The sequence below is a fragment of the Salmo trutta genome, chromosome 8, assembly GCF_901001165.1.
Source record: "Salmo trutta chromosome 8, fSalTru1.1, whole genome shotgun sequence".
Classification (NCBI taxonomy): Eukaryota; Metazoa; Chordata; class Actinopteri; order Salmoniformes; family Salmonidae; genus Salmo; species Salmo trutta.
The window spans coordinates 46749419-46768005 of record NC_042964.1 but is presented as its reverse complement, the minus strand read 5'-3'; the positions used below and the strand labels follow the sequence as shown (position 1 = coordinate 46768005).

Sequence of the window (18587 nt, the reverse complement as noted above, 5' to 3'; positions counted from 1 at the left end):
ACTTTGTCTGCTCGACCGTGGCCCGAGCTTAGCCCCTCCTGCGAGACAAGGCATTAAAGAGCTTAGCGGGCTACAAACGATGGGCGATAAACTAATGACGGTGGAATGGGAAGGGACAGACAGGTGCTGCCGAGGAATATAAATGAGTTGAGTTCTGAGAGAAGGAAGTATACTTACGCTGTTTATTTGTCTCACATTTGAGTTGGCTCCGAGTTTATTTTCAGTCTCCAGAGTGTGATTAAAATTGGCTTCAAATTCAGAGCTGTGATATCCCTCTCATAAACAACTGCTGTGTTTGTGACTTCTGCCCATTAGCTCAGTGAAACACAGAAGCCATGATGGATCATAACATCCCATTCTGTAATGGAGTTTGGGGAGACTGATGTTGCTGTAGCAGGTAACATCCACACATCCTTTCTTGGTGGCACTCCATCTATTCCTAATGGGCTGTGGGGATTATTGGGTTACTGAGATGAGGTTAGAGGGGAATACACAATAGTCATCCTGTTTGTTAGAAAGGAAGCAATCTGAAGTCAACTTATGTGAAAAACTGGGGAGAACATAACATAGATTAAAAAAAATTTAGAGCTGAGCAAGAGAGGATAAATATAACCTGGTTCCAGAATCCAGATCTGGTTGTGCTGTCATTCCAACCCCATTCCAACATTCCAACCCAGCGTTTACAAGACATCACAGACAGATCTGGAACCAGTCTAGGATCAATAGGCTTGTAGTCATAAACAATTATGATAGGCCCTCTCTATTGTTTTTCAATCAATTCAAATTTGGGAAAGATTAAAGGCTTACAAATCTGTCACTATGACATTTGGGAAATTATTTCCCAATTACCCTAGCTATTCAACTGGAGGTCTCTCACCCAAACTATTTCCCTCACATACAGACCTGAATTATAATCTTCTGTGGCACTTTCTCCCAAACCACAACATATTTCCATGTGCCCTGTAATTGTCATGTAGAACCCCATAGCCATGCTGAGGCCTAGGAATGGTCATTTGTGCTTGTGGATGTTTGCTTCGACCTGAACTCCCCCTGCAGAAAAACACCATTATTTCCAATCATACTGCTGTTACCTCCCAGTAGCGCATTTGTTTTTCGCCATCCTCTTTGTATTCATTGTGTGACCCAAACTCATTTTCACTTTCAGCATTCTTAAAATAATTGACCACGCCAGTCAAATCAATGATGTTCTTTTCTCTGTTGAAATACCAAATTAACCTTAGCCTGTGGGGTTCGGAGAGCCGTCCACTTCATCAGCAGGCAGACTACTCTGCATAATGAAGAGGGAGCTGTTGTTGATAGAACCGCCCGCGCCTCCTTGTTGACCACTTGATCAGAATGGATGACGTGAAGTGTTTTTGAAACCTCAAATTACCCCAAACCAGTCTCTAGAATATGCCCTAACCGCATGAGGTGTCAAATGAAATGATTTGCATCAGTCCACACTTTGCTTGGGTAAATAACATTATTTTCCCAGAATGTGTATTTTTTAAAACCCATAAACCTCATCTACAGGGTGCACTTGATTAATTGGATTGATATCATCAACAAACAAGACTCAAAACAAGACAATATGTAACAAACTTACTAGACTTGCACTTGTGTGAATAAACACACAAAAACAATGTAATTACCGCCTGTTACATTGTATAGGCCTGTAGGCCAATGCGCTGTAACAGTAGCACTGCGGCTTCAATACTATCCAATCCAATGGGGGCGGGGAGTTTCATTCATTTCCTTTTCACCCCATAATGACCCCTCATTCTCCACGGACTGGACGCTAGGGAAGCAACAAGCTTGATTGAATCACATAGCCTATGCTACAATAACGAGACGGCTATTCGTCCGTTTATCCTCAGAAGCAAGCCGTGCATTTGGTGAGTGAGGTAATTACGGCTACTTTCCTAAATTGAGATGCATGCAAATATAAGCAATTTGGTGAACTCTGTGTGCTACACGCAGCTCGAGGCAGGTGCATCCAGTGTGCGGTGTTTTGTTAGGGAAGCCTCCAAATGTAGCACAAGGTTTTGGGAAATAAAAAATGAAATCATATTTTTTATGTTTTGAAAATATTTTCTAGTGCATAGGCAGCGGTTTCCTTATTCGGTTTTGTAGACAGTCAGAACGTTAAAAGTGAGTCTGCAAACCAACGTCCAGCCTATTCCACTGATCAGCGAGCGAAATGGACGCTACGTAGATAGACAAACGTGACGATCTATGGCAATTTATATTTTCATATTGACGGTGAGGATCCCTTCTCTGATATGAAGTTATCAAGCACTCATCTCTTGATGGATTTTTTATGCGGGGGAAAATCGACGGATCCTGCCTGCCTTCTGGCCGTACATAGATTGCCGCAAGTGCCCGTAAACACATCCATCACATATGTCCACACAGCGTGAGGTAGCCTAAATGTGAGTGCATGTACCATGTTATCGTTGATATATTACAGGCTACATGTTGCTGGCCGGCTGGCCTGGCTGGTTGCATAGGTAGCCTACTTGTGAAACATTCTGTCCAAAGCATATTCTAGAATGTTCTGTTTTTGTTTCTTGTCTGTCCCATCAAAGATACACAGTAACTGATTTGTTAGTCCGAGGACAAAACTTTCAGCTCGTTTGTTTTCAACCAGTGAATGACATACCGGTAGCCTGCAAGTCACATTTCAGAGCTTGTGCTCTTTGATAATGCATGTTCAGACAGTTCAACCCATTCCCTGTGTACTGGAACTCCCTATAGCCCAAAGCCACTGGTTTGAAGGAACAGTACACACAGTACACCCATTGTGCTGAATAACGTTTGAGCCAGCAACTTCACAAAGAATAGAATAGAATAGAACAAGAGCTGAGTAGAGCATGAGTATAGAATACAAACAGTAGAATATAAATGTCATAGATTCGAATCACTGTATTTTCCCCAAGAGTAGAATAGAATGAATACAGAAAAGAGTAGAATATAGAAAACAAACAGTGTAAAATATAATAGAATAATGAAATAATTTTTCCCAAGGGAGCTTTAGGTGTTGCAACAGTAGCCTATAAACACATACCAGCACAATAAAAGATACAGATACCAAGAAAACGAAACAGTTTTGATGCAGTTTAGGGTTTAGTTCTATTCCAGCTGACAGACAAAGCCATATTTGCAGATGTGTTACTGCAATGTTTATAGTTGGGCTGTAATGGCATGAGCTAAACTTCTCCTAGGTATCAATGTGGCTAATCTATCATTAGCAGCTTGCCATATTTTCTTATGGGAGGATGGACACACACACACACACACACACACACACACACACACACACACACACACACACACACACACACACACACACACACACACACACACACACACACACACACACACACACACACAGTGATATTAGCTTGAGCTAGAACTGAGAGAAGTCTCCAAAGGCTTGCAGTGGCATTCGTTGCTGTCTGCTGATTGGCAGATCAATGTGGCAGGCCTAAGTGCTCACTAACATCACCTTTTATTTAAAGTGCTGCAAGTGTGTGCATTATGAATGATTTATGTATTTCTAGTCAAGTCCACAGGTGTGAATTATTTATTTACCTGTTGCTGTTATTGGATATGTGAGGTTAGCAGCATCTAGAAGTACTGACTCTTACACAGTGTGTCAGTGACTAGATCCATTCTATGCAATGCTTTGGTCATAAACCTTAATGAAATGAGTTGATTAAAATGCCATAACTATACTATAAAGACAGTCTTACAGGAATAGTTGACTCTTGTTAGTAGCTCAGTCCTATGATTGACAGGTCTGAGAAATGAAGAAGTGGATAGTCATGTCATATTAGATTATGCTGTCCAGTGATGCTGTCCAGTGATGCTGTCCAGTGATGCTGTCCAGTGATACTGTCATGGCGATGTGTCAATCAAAGGCCTTCAGAGGCTCGGCAGCATCTTTCTCCCTCAAATTAATTGGAATGTGTGTGTGTGTGGGTGTGTGTGTGTGTGTGTGTGTGTGTGTGTGTGTGTGTGGGTGTGTGTGTGTGTGTGTGTGTGTGTGTGTGTGTGTGTGTGTGGGTGTGTGTGTGCGTGTGTGTGTGTGCATGTCTCCACAAATACCTTTGTTTTGGCGGCCTGGCTTTTGTTATAACACCAACGCCTCTACACAGGGTGTTCACAGAGTGTGAGGATAATCAATGTCCCTTGTCTGGTGTGCTACAAGGCTACAGTTGCTAGTTATCGTGCAGAAGGGAGGACGTAACCAACAACAGTTTGACTGACTGCTGGTGGATCTGTGATTTGGGTTATTGTGTTTGCTCATGTCATGCCTTGTGTGATGTGTTATTGTCCTCAAAATGTCCCCACATTTTCTGTCTTAATTTGCATTAGAATTACCGGTTAGGATTTTCTATGTTGTTAGACCGTTTAGCAGCCATTTGAAATGCTATGTGAATTGTCAAGTCCTCAGAACTCCTGGTTAGATTTTTTGTACCTGTTTTTAGAATATTCTTCAAACATTGGAGAATCTTGTGAGAACAGAAAGTCTGTGAGACCTGCTGGTTGGGGTTTTCTACCCTGTTTTCAACCCTGCTGACTGTTATGAGAACAGTCAAGTACTTTTAAACCCTGTTGACTGTTATGAGAACGGTCAAGTACTTTTAAACCCTTTTGCCTGTTATGAGAACAGTCAAGTACTTTTCAACCCTGCTGACTGTTATGAGAACAGTCAAGTACTTTTCAACCCTGTTGACTGTTATGAGAACAGTCAAGTACTTTTCAACCCTGTTGACTGTTATGAGAACAGTCAAGTACTTTTCAACCCTGCTGACTGTTATGAGAACAGTCAAGTACTTTTCAACCCTGTTGACTGTTATGAGAACAGTCAAGTACTTCAGATTCAGAACTGCCAGTTTAAGTTTTGTACCCTGTCTGTCCAGAGCTGTGGAGGGGAGATGTCGGCCATGTACAAAGACGACCAGGATAACTGGATGACCGTCTGCCTCAAGTACCTCCTGTTTGTCTTCAACTTTCTCTTCTGGGTGAGTAGCAATCTAGCCTGGTAAGATGGCCTGGTAAACTGGCCTGGTAAACTAGCTCGGTAAGCTAACCCGGTAAGATCTTTTTGTGTTGGGAAAGACCAAGTGAGTTGGCTTTACAGCACAAAACAGATCTGGGATCAGGCTGTATTAAACCTCTAGTACACAGAAACAATACTTTTCTTCCAGTGACAGGTTCATAGTTGATTTATTTAAGAGGGGACTCAGGGAGAGAGTGAATTGGGTTAACGTTCGCGAAGGCATGCATAGGGAAGAACGATATTTGACAGGTTTTACATCAAAGGAAGCTAGTTAGACTTCTTGTGTGACTTCTTGTGTTGCTCTTTCTTAGCCAAGAGAGGGAGAGAATCAGAGAGAGAGTTACGGTGAGGAAAGAGAGGGAAAGAGTTACAGAGTGAGGAAAAAGAGACACAGAGGGAGAGAAAAAACATGACAGAGAAATGGAGTGGCGGATTAAATTTAGGAGCGCTAAGAAATGGACTTGGCCCAGTGTACTGTAATATTTATGGCCTGTCGGTGTTGGACTGAGGTGCTGTGGATCAAACCTGGTCCCTGGCAGCTGGTGTACGTTTAATGTTTAATAATACAGTTAACTATTAAAGCTATGTTCTGCTGGGCCCTTGGGCTTGAAAACAGTCGTTCTCTGTCTACAAAGTAAGGGATCAGATTCAAACGGGTTCTCTTTTATATCTCTCGCTTTACATTTCACACTAACCTAACGACTTCCCTTCAAACCCCACATTGCATAACAGTAATACCTCCCACTTTCCCCAACGGCCACAGCCCCAGCCTGTCTGTTTCTCTATATTGTAACTCTGCACCCAAAGATACTACATACTAATACTCCAGAGTTGCCCATTCCTTTAAACTATCACTTTTTCCCATGGCATCGTGTTTTAGCACTGTAGATGTCAGATCTGAATTTGAGCCAGTTTGCTACAGCAGGAAAATAATCGAATAATCCTGCAGCAACAGGAAATGTGAATAATAATTAATGGACATTTTTATAGTGGTTGATACATTTCCAGTGGAAATTACAAACATCAGAAGCCTTTTTAAACCTAAAATACGCTACAAGTTTGACATTTCCTGCATTGCTGGAAAGTTCTGCAAAAGGGTGATCAAATTTACATCCTACATCTGTAGCAGCAGTGTTTGTTGTTTGGGAGTTGGGACTTGGCGTGTAGAGGAGGAAAGGGATGGGAGGCTGAATAGGAGCGACTCTCCCTGGGATTTCCTGCACGTCCGGGTGTGACATAGATGACAGAGATGGGGGAAACAGATTAAGGGCATCGCCACGTCACCCCTCTGATGTGGCCACCATTGTTTATGGAAACGAATCACTCCACTCTGGCTCTGTTTGGCTCGCTCTCCTTTTTTGTCACTCTGCTCTCTTCCTTTCTCTCTCTCTTTCTCTCTTTCTTTTTCTCTTCCTTTCTCTCTCTTTCTCCCTCTCTTTGTTTTTCTATCTCTCTTTCCCCCTCTCTTTGTCTTTGTTTGTCTTCCCTTTCCCTCTCTGACTCACTTGTTGACACGCCAACACTCTCCCCCTCCTCATTCTCTCTCCCCCCTCACACCCCTCCTGTCACCTTTCCTACTCTCTCTCCTTCTCAATTCAATTGAATTCAATTAAATTGGCATGAAACATTTAAAGCCAAAACAAACATGTGGGAACACATGACATCAACCTGTCTCTCTCCTCAGGTTGGTGGAGCGGCGGTGATGGGCGTGGGCATCTGGACCCTGATAGACAAGAGTGACTACCTGAGCCTGCTGGCCTCCAGCACCTTCGCCGTGTCCGCCTACATCCTCATCCTGGCCGGAGCCCTGGTCATGGTCACGGGCTTCCTGGGCTGCTGCGCCGTCATCAGGGAGCAGAGGAGCTGCCTGTCCACGGTGAGGGAGCCCTCCCTGGGCAGGGTGACTACTCTAGGCCCCAGGCTTTCTGGATGTCTCTGAAAGGCCCCTTGGTCTTCTGAATGTTTATGTTGATTAAAGGGATAGATTGCACACATTACAACATTAGTTAGATGCATTATATTGAAAGTAGTGTATGGCTCATAGATAACTTTCAGGATAAGAAACTAACTAATGCTGTAGTTCGTGTGAGATATCTCTTTAATGGCAGTGTTGGTGTTTGCATAAGAAAGGGGCTGGTTATATACTGTAGCTACAGGTGACTGGTAAAATGAGAGAACACAGTGAAACAAGGCGAATGGAGCTATCTGCACTCTGTTCTCCCTAAGGGAATATTCATTTAGAACATCCGTTTAGCTTGTCCCAATTCCAACTCACCTTGGCTGCACTCATCACTTTTGGGTACATTGTATGTACTTTCCTTTACCCCAGATACCGGTTTCCTTTGAAACGTCCCTGTACCTGACGCTCCTTCCCTGCACCCCTGCTCTCACAGCTCCACTTGTGCCTTTCTCTTGTGCGTGTGTGCGCGCGCGTGTGTGTCTGTGTGCGCGTGTGTATCTCTGTGTGTGTGTGTGTGTGTGTATCTCTGTGTGTGTGTATCTCTCTGTGTGTGTGTGTGTGTGTGTGTGTGTGTGTGTGTGTGTGTGTGTGTGTGTGTGTACGCTGGGAGCTGACAAATACTGTCCTCATTGTTTTAAAGAGACAGGCCAGGCAGGAGAGGAGCAGGCCGGAGGTGGGCCACTAACTCTGCGACTGCAGCGGGATTGGTTATAGTCAGGCATTAGTAGTCACATGAAACTGATGGAGGGGGGAGAGGGGGGTTTGGGTGGTGGAGGGCAGTGGTATAAAGTACTTAAGTAAAAATACTTTAAAGTACTACTTAAGTAGTTTTTGGGGTATCTGTACTGTACTTTGCTATTTATATTTTTGACAACTTTTACTCCACTACATTCCAAAATCAAATAATGTACTTTTTACTCCATGCATTTTCCCTGACACCCAAAATTACTTTTAAATGCTTAGCAAGACAGGAAAATGGTCCAATTCACACACGTATCAAGAGAACATCCCTGGTCATCCTACTGTCTCTGATCTGGCGGACTCACTAAACACACATGCTTCATTTGTAAATTATGTCTGAGTGTTGGAGTGTACCCCTGGCTAGTCGTAAAACAAAAAAAAACAAGAAAATGGTGCTGTCTGGTTTACGTAATATAAGGAATTTGAAATGATTTATAATTTTACTTTTGTTACTTAAGTACATTTGATCAATTACAATTACTTTTGATACTTAAGCATGTTTAAAACCAAATACTTTTAGACTTTTACTCAAGTAGTATTTTACTGGGTGACTTTCACTTTTACTTGAGTCATTTTCTATTAAGGTATCTTTACTTTTACTAAATGAGAATTGAGTACTTTTACCACCACTGGTGAAGGGTGTGTTTTGTTTGTGGGGTTAGTGTGAGTGTGTGTTTTAAAGGAGAGGCTTGAGTGAAGAGTTGGTGTTCATCAGATCACTATGGCTGTGGGGTGAGTGTGTGTTTAAAGGAGAGGCTTGAGTGAAGAGTTGGTGTTCATCAGATCACTATGGCTGTGGGGTGAGTGTGTGTTTAAAGGAGAGGCTTGAGTGAAGAGTTGGTGTTCATCAGATCACTATGGTTGTGGGGTGAGTGTGTGTTTAAAGGAGAGGCTTGAGTGAAGAGTTGGTGTTCATCAGATCACTATGGTTGTGGGGTGAGTGTGTGTTTAAAGGAGAGGCTTGGGTGAAGAGTTGGTGTTCATCAGATCACTATGGCTGTGGGGTGAGTGTGTGTTTAAAGGAGAGGCTTGGGTGAAGAGTTGGTGTTCATCAGATCACTATGGCTGTGGGGTGAGTGTGTGTTTAAAGGAGAGGCTTGGGTGAAGAGTTGGTGTTCATCAGATCACTATGGCTTTGGGGTTGTATGAAAGAGAGATGTGTCTGTCACGTCCTGACCAGTATAAGGGGTTATTTGTTATTGTAGTTTGGTCAGGGCGTGGCAGGGGTGTGTTTGTTTTGTGTTGTCTGTGTTTTTTGGGTATTCTATGTTTTGTATTTCTATGTTTTTTCTATGTTGTGTATTTCTTTGTGTTGGCCTGGTATGGCTCTCAATCAGGAACAGCTGTACATCGTTGTTGCTGATTGGGAGCCATACTTAGGTAGCCCTTTTTCCACCTGTCTTTTGTGGGAAGTTGTTTTTGCACTGCTGTGTTTTAGCCTGCAAAACTGTTTAGCTGTTTTTCGTTTTCTTGTTTTTCCTTTGTCTTCAATAAAAGTTATTATGAGCATTCACATACCCGCTGCATTTTGCTCTACTCACTACGATGTTTGTGTAGAATACAATATAATGCAATGTTATTTCCAATCAACAATGGCTGTTAGGAATTAGCTTTAGTGTGGTGTGTAATAATACACCTCCCACCTTCCTCCATCTGCCATAACCAATATTCTGGCATTACCACACACACACTGTGTTGGTTGATGATGATGTGTGTGTGTGCTTGTGCGTGTGGCTATGCGGCTGCATGTGTGTGTGTAGCCTGTTAGAGGGCAAGGTAAAGAGGGAATGGCTGCTTTAACTCTGTTATAGACTATGGTCTCCTAAATGAAGGCTCCTCTGCAGCTGTGTGTGTGTGTGTGTGATAAACAATGGTTTTGGCATAGCTTTGTTTTTCCTCGCCTCCACGCGTCACAGCAGCGGCAGGCTGGGAATGAGCATCTGTCTCCCCGTGATGGCCTTGAGCGCCACGCTGCACGCCAAACGCTTTGTGTCCCGCCTCTACGACAGGTGTGCCTAATTAGCCCTGGTGTGTGTGTGTGTGTGTGTACGTGTGGGAGTGTGTGTTTGTTGCTTCATTTCGTTTTTGGTTGATTAATTGTGTGTGTGTATTTAGTGTGTGTGTTTGTGTGTGTATGTGAATGTGCATGAATGGCGTGTGTGTATAGCTCTCTAAAAAGCTCAACCACCAGTCTTGTTAGTCCATTGTTGCTTTGTGTGTATGTGTGCGTGCATGTGTGTGTGTGTGTGTGTGTGTGTGTGTGTGTGTGTGTGTGTGTGTGTGTGTGTGTGTGTGTGGGCGAAACATACTCACCATTTACATACTCTGCTGTTAAATCCAAACAGTGTTATGTCACAATGATACAGAAGAAGATTTTACACAGCAGATAATGGTTGGTTGGAACCGCCTACCCCCCAGCCACCCCCATTTCTCATTGATTTAAATACACATATTGATATCTTCCAGACTAATTGGCTAATAAGGTGCTAATTAGGCCACTGAGACTTGTGTGATGTCCTCTCCTCTTCTCCAGTAGCATACTAATGATGGTTTCGTTTTAACAAAGTGTTTTTCTATTAATGTTGCATTCTGTGGTAACGATATCTATGAAACATCCACAGAAGATTCATTTATAGCACCTTAGTTATATCACCCCGTAACATAGACTTTATAAGCATTGCTCAAAAAATCCATAACAGCTCATAGCTCCTTTTAGGAATGTGTTGGATGGACATTGGTGGTACAATGCATTATAACACTTGATTCATTCATAATGGCTGATGATCCATATGAGTGAATATAAATGTATGTATGCCTTCAGCGCATCATTTAGAACTCATTATTGAAAGGCAGTTTAAATATCATGTGTTATTAGTATTATTATTCATTATCCAGAAGTGACTCAAAGAAAGTCTTACCCGTATTTTGTCTCCTATGAAGCCTGGATTTCAGCTCTATATCAACATAATCATACAGTAGCTAATCCCTGGATCAAAGCTTTATGATTCTGTCAATATTGCTGTTGTTTTCTGGTGTTATTGTTGCTCCACTGAACTAAGTACTGAATGTACTGGTTTGGAGGTGTTATATTGTTTTACTGAGTACTAGTTTAGAGGTGTTGCAGGGTTTTTTACTATTAGTTTAGAGGTGTTGCAGGGTTTTTTACTATTAGTTTAGAGGTGTTGCAGGGTTTTTTACTATTAGTTTAGAGGTGTTGCAGGGTTTTTTACTGAGTACTAGTTTAGAGGTGTTGCAGGTTTTTTACTGAGTACAGGTCTGGAGGTGTTGCAGGTTTTTTTACTAGTAGTTTGGAGGTGTTGCAGGGTTTTTTACTATTAGTCTGGAGGTGTTGCAGGGTTTTTTACTATTAGTTTGGAGGTGTTGCAGGGTTTTTTACTATTAGTTTGGAGGTGTTGCAGGTTTTTTACTATTAGTTTGGAGGTGTTGCAGGTTTTTTTACTGAGTATTAGTTTGGAGGTGTTGCAGGGTTTTTTACTATTAGTTTGGAGGTGTTGCATAGTTTTTTACTATTAGTTTGGAGGTGTTGCAGGGTTTTTTACTATTAGTTTGGAGGTGTTGCAGGTTTTTTACTATTAGTTTGGAGGTGTTGCAGGTTTTTTTACTGAGTATTAGTTTGGAGGTGTTGCAGGGTTTTTTACTATTAGTTTGGAGGTGTTGCAGGGTTTTTTACTATTAGTTTGGAGGTGTTGCAGGTTTTTTACTGAGTCCTGGTTTGGAGGTGTTGTAGGGTTTTTTACTGAGTATTAGTTTGGAGGTGTTGCAGGGTTTTTTACTATTAGTTTGGAGGTGTTGCAGGGTTTTTTACTATTAGTTTGGAGGTGTTGCAGGGTTTTTTACTATTAGTTTGGAGGTGTTGCAGGTTTTTTATTGAGTCCTGGTTTGGAGGTGTTGTAGGGTTTTTTACTGAGTACAGGTTTGGAGGTGTTGCAGGGTTTTTTACTATTAGTTTGGAGGTGTTGCAGGGTTTTTTACTATTAGTTTGGAGGTGTTGCAGGGTTTGTTACTATTAGTTTAGAGTTGTTGCAGGGTTTTTTACTATTAGTTTGGAGGTGTTGCAGGGTTTTTTACTATTAGTTTGGAGGTGTTGCAGGGTTTTTTACTATTAGTTTGGAGGTGTTGCAGGTTTTTTTACTATTAGTTTGGAGGTGTTGCAGGTTTTTTTACTATTAGTTTGGAGGTGTTGCAGGTTTTTTTACTGAGTACTAGTTTAGAGTTGTTGCAGGGTTTTTTACTATTAGTTTGGAGGTGTTGCAGGGTTTTTTACTATTAGTTTAGAGGTGTTGTAGGGTTTTTTACTATTAGTTTGGAGGTGTTGCAGGTTTTTTTACTGAGTATTAGTTTGGAGGTGTTGCAGGGTTTTTTACTATTAGTTTGGAGGTGTTGCAGGTTTTTTTACTGAGTATTAGTTTGGAGGTGTTGTAGTTTTTTACTATTAGTTTGGAGGTGTTGCAGGTTTTTTTACTGAGTATTAGTTTGGAGGTGTTGTAGTTTTTTACTATTAGTTTGGAGGTGTTGCAGGTTTTTTTACTGAGTATTAGTTTGGAGGTGTTGCAGGGTTTTTTACTATTAGTTTGGAGGTGTTGCAGGTTTTTTTACTGAGTATTAGTTTGGAGGTGTTGTAGTTTTTTACTATTAGTTTGGAGGTGTTGCAGGTTTTTTTACTGAGTATTAGTTTGGAGGTGTTGTAGTTTTTTACTATTAGTTTGGAGGTGTTGCATAGTTTTTTACTATTAGTTTGGAGGTGTTGCAGGGTTTTTTACTATTAGTTTGGAGGTGTTGCATAGTTTTTTACTATTAGTTTGGAGGTGTTGCAGGTTTTTTACTATTAGTTTGGAGGTGTTGCAGGTTTTTTTTTACTGAGGACTGGTTTGGAGGTTTTGCAGGCTTTGTTGTGTTCTGTTCATTGTTGTTCCCTCAGGAGATAGAGGTGTTTTATGTCTCTCTTAGTTCTCAGTACATTTAGCTGTCTGCAGCGGAAATCAAAACCTCTCGCTTTTCTTTTTCTTTTTCTCTCTCGCTCTCTCTCTCTCTCTCTCTCTCTCTCTCTCTCTCTCTCTCTCTCTCTCTCTCTCTCAAATATTAAACGTATCCCCCTCCCTCTACACTCTGTTCTCTCCCTATTCCCCCTTCTCTTTCTCTGCTAGGAGAAATTTGACAGACATCTCACACCCCTAATTCATTTCTCCTCATTCTGCACAGTCTGTCACATGGCTCTCTATTCCTCTGGTCTTTTTTCATTCTCTCTGTCAGCTTTGGGAATGCAGGTGCGTGACAATACAAAGACACTTGATGGAACGTTTTATATCTGCATTGTCACAATAACTGAGTGATTTTTGGTAGGAGTCTAAGAGTGAGTGTTGGTTAAGATGTTAAGTGAGACTGTTCTAAACAGAGACATGCAGTTAATGCAGCATTATGTCTTATATTCAAGAGAGAGTTTTGCCTGTAAGTGTTGAACTGAACTGTGTTAAGACTGATCTCTCTCTCTCTGTCTCTCTCTCTCTGTCTCTCCAGTATTTCTGCTGTCTGTTATTGATCTTTCTCATAGAGCTGGTGGCAGGAGTCCTGGCCTACGTGTATTACCAGAGGGTGAGTGACTACTTCTCCACCTTCATCTTTTATCCTCTTGTGTACCCATCCCTCCCTTCCTCCCTCTTCCCCCCCACGTATTTGTTTCTTTTTAAATACTGATCTATTCATTGAATCTGGAGTGCAGTTCTGGGACTGCATCTCCATTGCATTTGAGTAGCCATGTGTGTGCGTGTGCATGCTTACCTGGTGTGTGTATGATACCTGTGTAAAGACCATGTATCTGGAGCCCTGATCTCCAGACTGACCTCAACCCTGAACCCTGATCTCCAGACTGACCTTAACCCTGAGCCCTGATCTCCAGACTGACCTCTACCCTGAACCCTGATCTCCAGACAGAACTCAAGCCTGAGCCCTGATCTCCAGACTGACCTCATCCCTGAGCCCTGATCTCCAGACTGACCTCATCCCTGAGCCCTGATCTCCAGACAGACCTCAACTCTGAGCCCTGATCTCCAGACAGACCTCACCTTGAACCCTGATCTCCAGACAGAACTCAACTCTGAGCCCTGATCTCCAGACTGACCTCACCCTGAACCCTGATCTCCAGACAGAACTCAACTCTGAGCCCTGATCTCCAGACTGACCTCATCCCTGAACCCTGATCTCCAGACAGAACTCAACTCTGAGCCCTGATCTCCAGACAGAACTCAACCCTGAGCCCTGATCTCCAGACAGAACTCAACTCTGAGCCCTGATCTCCAGACAGAACTCAACCCTGAGCCCTGATCTCCAGACAGAGCTCAACCCTGAGCCCTGATCTCCAGACAGAGCTCAACCCTGACCACTAAGATCATCCTAAACTCACATATCTGTCTGTCTTTCAGTATAATCAGAAATAAATGGTAGACTCAAAATCCTGGTGAGGGGAGATCTTATTCACTGGAGTTGAGTTTCAGATAAATCTAAACATAAAGTCTCACACAAGCAAGGCAACCCCACTTCACTCTCCTCTTTTACTCTAACTGAGATGTTCTCTCTCTCTCTCTCCCTCTCTCTCTCTCTCTCTCTCCTTGTCTACCCCCTTCCTCGCTGTCCCTCTGTCCATCTCCCCTCTGTCGTGTCTTTGGCATCATTAAACTGAAGACTTATTTTTATCAAATAAATTCTCTGTAATTATTATTACGTGATTAAACTAACTTAATCATGTAAATGTAATTAACTAGGAAGTCGGGGCACCAAGGAAAATATTCAGATTACAAAATTATAATTTTCTAATCTGATCAATTAGTCTTCTAATTAATGAATTATTCTTTACCTCACCTTAGTCTCATTCCAAACGTCGTAAATTGTTGGTTATCTGCACGAACCCAGGCTTCACTATGAATCATCCATACATCAATTGTCTTACATCATTTATTTACTAACTAAATAATCACAGAAATGACTAAACAAACAAACAGTAGATATAGTTATAAGGAAATGATAGCCGAGTTTCCCTAGAGGGATAAACCGGTATCACGGCTTGGTAGACAAAGGGACTGATAAGGGCACGAAAGATAAAAGACACTACACAGTTGATAATTATAACAATTGAAATGCTAATCCTTTGCACATGAACGCTCACTCATTCGGGAATAATTGCAATCAATATACACTGCTCAAAAAAATAAAGGGAACACTTAAACAACACAATGTAACTCCAAGTCAATCACACTTCTGTGAAATCAAACTGTCCACTTAGGAAGCAACACTGATTGACAATAAATTTCACATGCTGTTGTGCAAATGGAATAGACAACAGGTGGAAATTATAGGCAATTAGCAAGACACCCCCAATAAAGGAGTGGTTCTGCAGGTGGGGACCACAGACCACTTCTCAGTTCCTATGCTTCCTGGCTGATGTTTTGGTCACTTTTGAATGCTGGCGGTGCATTCACTCTAGTGGTAGCATGAGACGGAGTCTACAACCCACACAAGTGGCTCAGGTAGTGCAGCTCATCCAGGATGGCACATCAATGCGAGCTGTGGCAAGAAGGTTTGCTGTGTCTGTCAGCGTAGTGTCCAGAGCATGGAGGCGCTACCAGGAGACAGGCCAGTACATCAGGAGGCCGTAGGAGGGCAACAACCCAGCAGCAGGACCGCTACCTCCGCCTTTGTGCAAGGAGGAGCAGGAGAAGCACTGCCAGAGCCCTGCAAAATGACCTCCAGCAGGCCACAAATGTGCATGTGTCTGCTCAAACGGTCAGAAACAGACTCCATGAGGGTGGTATGAGGGCTTGACGTCCACAGGTGGGGGTTGTGCTTACAGCCCAACACCGTGCAGGACGTTTGGCATTTGCCAGAGAACACCAAGATTGGCAAATTCGCCACTGGCGCCCTGTGCTCTTCACAGATGAAAGCAGACAGACGTGACAGAGTCTGGAGACGCTGTGGAGAACGTTCTTCTGCCTGCAACATCTTCCAGCATGACCGGTTTGGCGGTGGGTCAGTCATGGTGTGGGGTGGCATTTCTTTGGGGGGCCGCACAGCCCTCCATGTGCTCGCCAGAGGTAGCCTGACTGCCATTAGGTACCGAGATGAGATCCTCAGACCCCTTGTGAGACCATATGCTGGTGCGGTTGGCCCTGGGTTCCTCCTAATGCAAGACAATGCTAGACCTCATGTGGCTGGAGTGTGTCAGCAGTTCCTGCAAGAGGAAGGCATTGATGCTATGGACTGGCCCGCCCGTTCCCCAGACCTGAATCCAATTGAGCACATCTGGGACATCATGTCTCGCTCCATCCACCAACGCCACGTTGCACCACAGACTGTCCAGGAGTTGGCGGATGCTTTAGTCCAGGTCTGGGGGGAGATCCCTCAGGAGACCATCCGCCACCTCATCAGGAGCATGCCCAGGTGTTGTAGGGAGGTCATACAGGCACGTGGAGGCCACACACACTACTGAGCCTCATTTTGACTTGTTTTAAGGACATTACATCAAAGTTGGATCAGCCTGTAGTGTGGTTTTCCACTTTAATTTTGAGTGTGACTCCAAATCCAGACCTCCATGGGTTGATAAATTGGATTTCCATTGATTATTTTTGTGTTATTTTGTTGTCAGCACATTCAACTATGTAAAGAAAAAAGTATTTAATACGATTATTTCTTTCATTCAGGTCTAGGATGTGTTGTTTAAGTGTTCCCTTTATTTTTTTGTTATCTCTGTTGGAAAGTTTGTTTCTGTTCGAGAGTTTGTCTGCCCTCTCTCTCTCTGCCGTGATTAGAATGGATAGATCAGAGTAACATTCAGCAATGTTGTTATAGAATAGATGTTTTGGCGGTTGTCGGTCCTCGCATTCACAGGTATATAATTTCTAGCTGCAGACTAGTAATTAGTATTGAAGAGTAGCTCTTATTCTGTCGGATCAATAGTCTCAGAGTTTAACCACGTGGTATGGTTAAAAGATTCAGCAATCTACTCAAACCTTAACTTCCTCAGTGATGAGGTACTGGTCTCGACTCAAACCTTAGCCCTCTCGGTTATCGAGGTAAGCTGGTCTGCAGAGGATTCTCCAGGTGGGGGTTATATTCAGAAGAGCAGAAAAAGGCTGTCCCATGACGCCAGATCAATGTCTGTGCTCATGGGGCGGGCCAATGACTTAGTTAACTTTAAAGGGAATTCGGTTCCCTTTCATTAAACAGTTTAAAATCACATTACATAATTTCACAAAAAGTTTCGTCTTTACTCTTTCATTTTATAGAACAATTAGATGCAAGCCTCATAACTGAGACTCTTGTATAAACAGAGTTATGTTAATGTGGCTGTATTGTCTCTCATGAGTTTCACAAACATTAAACAAAATGGACCGGTCGTGGCTGGATTCTTCCCCTACCGTGTACACCTTCTCCAAAACATGTACATTGTTCAGTTCTCAAGTTCTATGCTGAAGAAGAGGTTCCTTTGTTCTCCTGTGAAACGTTCTCTCTCTCTCTATACTGTCTGGCCATGAGGAAGAGAGTCCACAAAGGAATTTACGACCTGAGACAACAGCAGCCTGGGTGTAGGTGAGAGAGAGAGAGGGGGAAGGCACGCTATACCCAAAGAGGGATACGTTATGACACCTCCCTCTCTGTTTCCCTCCCTACCTCTCCCCCTCCCTCCCTCCCTCCCCTAGCTCAGTGAGGAGCTGAAGCAGCACCTGAATGAGACCATGACAGAGAACTACGCCCAGCCAGGGAAAGAGGCCATCACCCTGGCCGTGGACAGACTACAGCAGGACGTAAGGACTCAATCTCCCATTAGCCTTTGCTTAGTTTTTCTTGAAGGGACAGGAGCGCCAGTGGTAAAGCTGGTTGACATTAGTTATGGCACATAGTTGTTACACTCAACTGATAAAGCTGCTGTAGGACACACACACACACACACACACACACACACACACACACACACACACACACACACACACACACACACACACACACACACACACACACACACACACACACACACACACAATCATCCCTGTTCACCTTGAAGCATGTGAGGTTCAATGTTAATCATATGCGAGGTCACGTCCACTATATGGGTACAGTATGATGCAAAATGTCAATGCAGTCTGTAATACGTAGTTATGACTACTTCGTTTACAAAGGTTTTTTGTGATGTGTTTTTTCTGCCTCTTCATTATTTTGTTGATTGATTAGAATTAGATGCGATGGTTTTCAGACATCAACTAAGTGTAGCTAATGATAAACACAATCCCACTCTTCTTCTGTTGGTCAGTTCAAGTGCTGTGGCAGCAACAACTCGTTTGATTGGCTGCATAGTGTGTACATGACCTCGGCTGTGTCGGAGGGTAGGGTGGTCCCGGACAGCTGCTGTAAGACCATCACCACCCTCTGTGGCTGCAGAGACCACCCCTCCAACATCTACAAGACTGAGGTGGGTGGGACCATTGGAAAATCATCTTTCAACAGCAAATATGTGCCAAATGGTTTACAACAGACTTTAAGTGGTCATAACTGGACATTTCCACAGTAGAAATGTGTTATGTTGTCTTTCTATTTCATAGCGAGGACAGCAGAGCCCAGCACTGTCAGTGGAATGGAACTGTCCATCATGATTTCAGATCTAACCATTTGTTCATATTTAATGGATCAATACAATTCAAGTTTCATCCTAAAATATTCCTTCAAATAAATCTTTCAAAAAATATGAATGGATCTCGACATGGAACAATTGATCAATATTTCAGGACCAGAAGGTTGTATTGGGCATCAAATGAT

At 42.8% G+C, this 18587-nt stretch overlaps 1 protein-coding gene across 3 annotated transcripts in view; it reads left to right on the top strand.

The window, feature by feature from the left end:
* The first annotated feature begins 1783 nt into the window (after nt 1-1783).
* The window catches only part of LOC115199108 (tetraspanin-11), a 35185-nt gene continuing 18381 nt past the window's right edge, over nt 1784-18587 (top strand). For 2 of the 3 annotated variants that reach the window (XR_003879343.1, XM_029761680.1), the window contains exons 1-6: nt 1784-1895; nt 4929-5030; nt 6753-6944; nt 13305-13379; nt 17477-17581; nt 18085-18243. Coding sequence is in view for 2 of the 3 variants with exons in the window: in XM_029761680.1 (XP_029617540.1) it covers nt 4944-5030; nt 6753-6944; nt 13305-13379; nt 17477-17581; nt 18085-18243 (618 nt within the window). In the remaining variant the exon portion in view is untranslated. Of the gene's footprint in view, nt 1905-4928; nt 5031-6752; nt 6945-13304; nt 13380-17476; nt 17582-18084; nt 18244-18587 lie in introns of all 3 variants that reach the window. The other variant, XM_029761678.1, reaches the window with a different exon arrangement.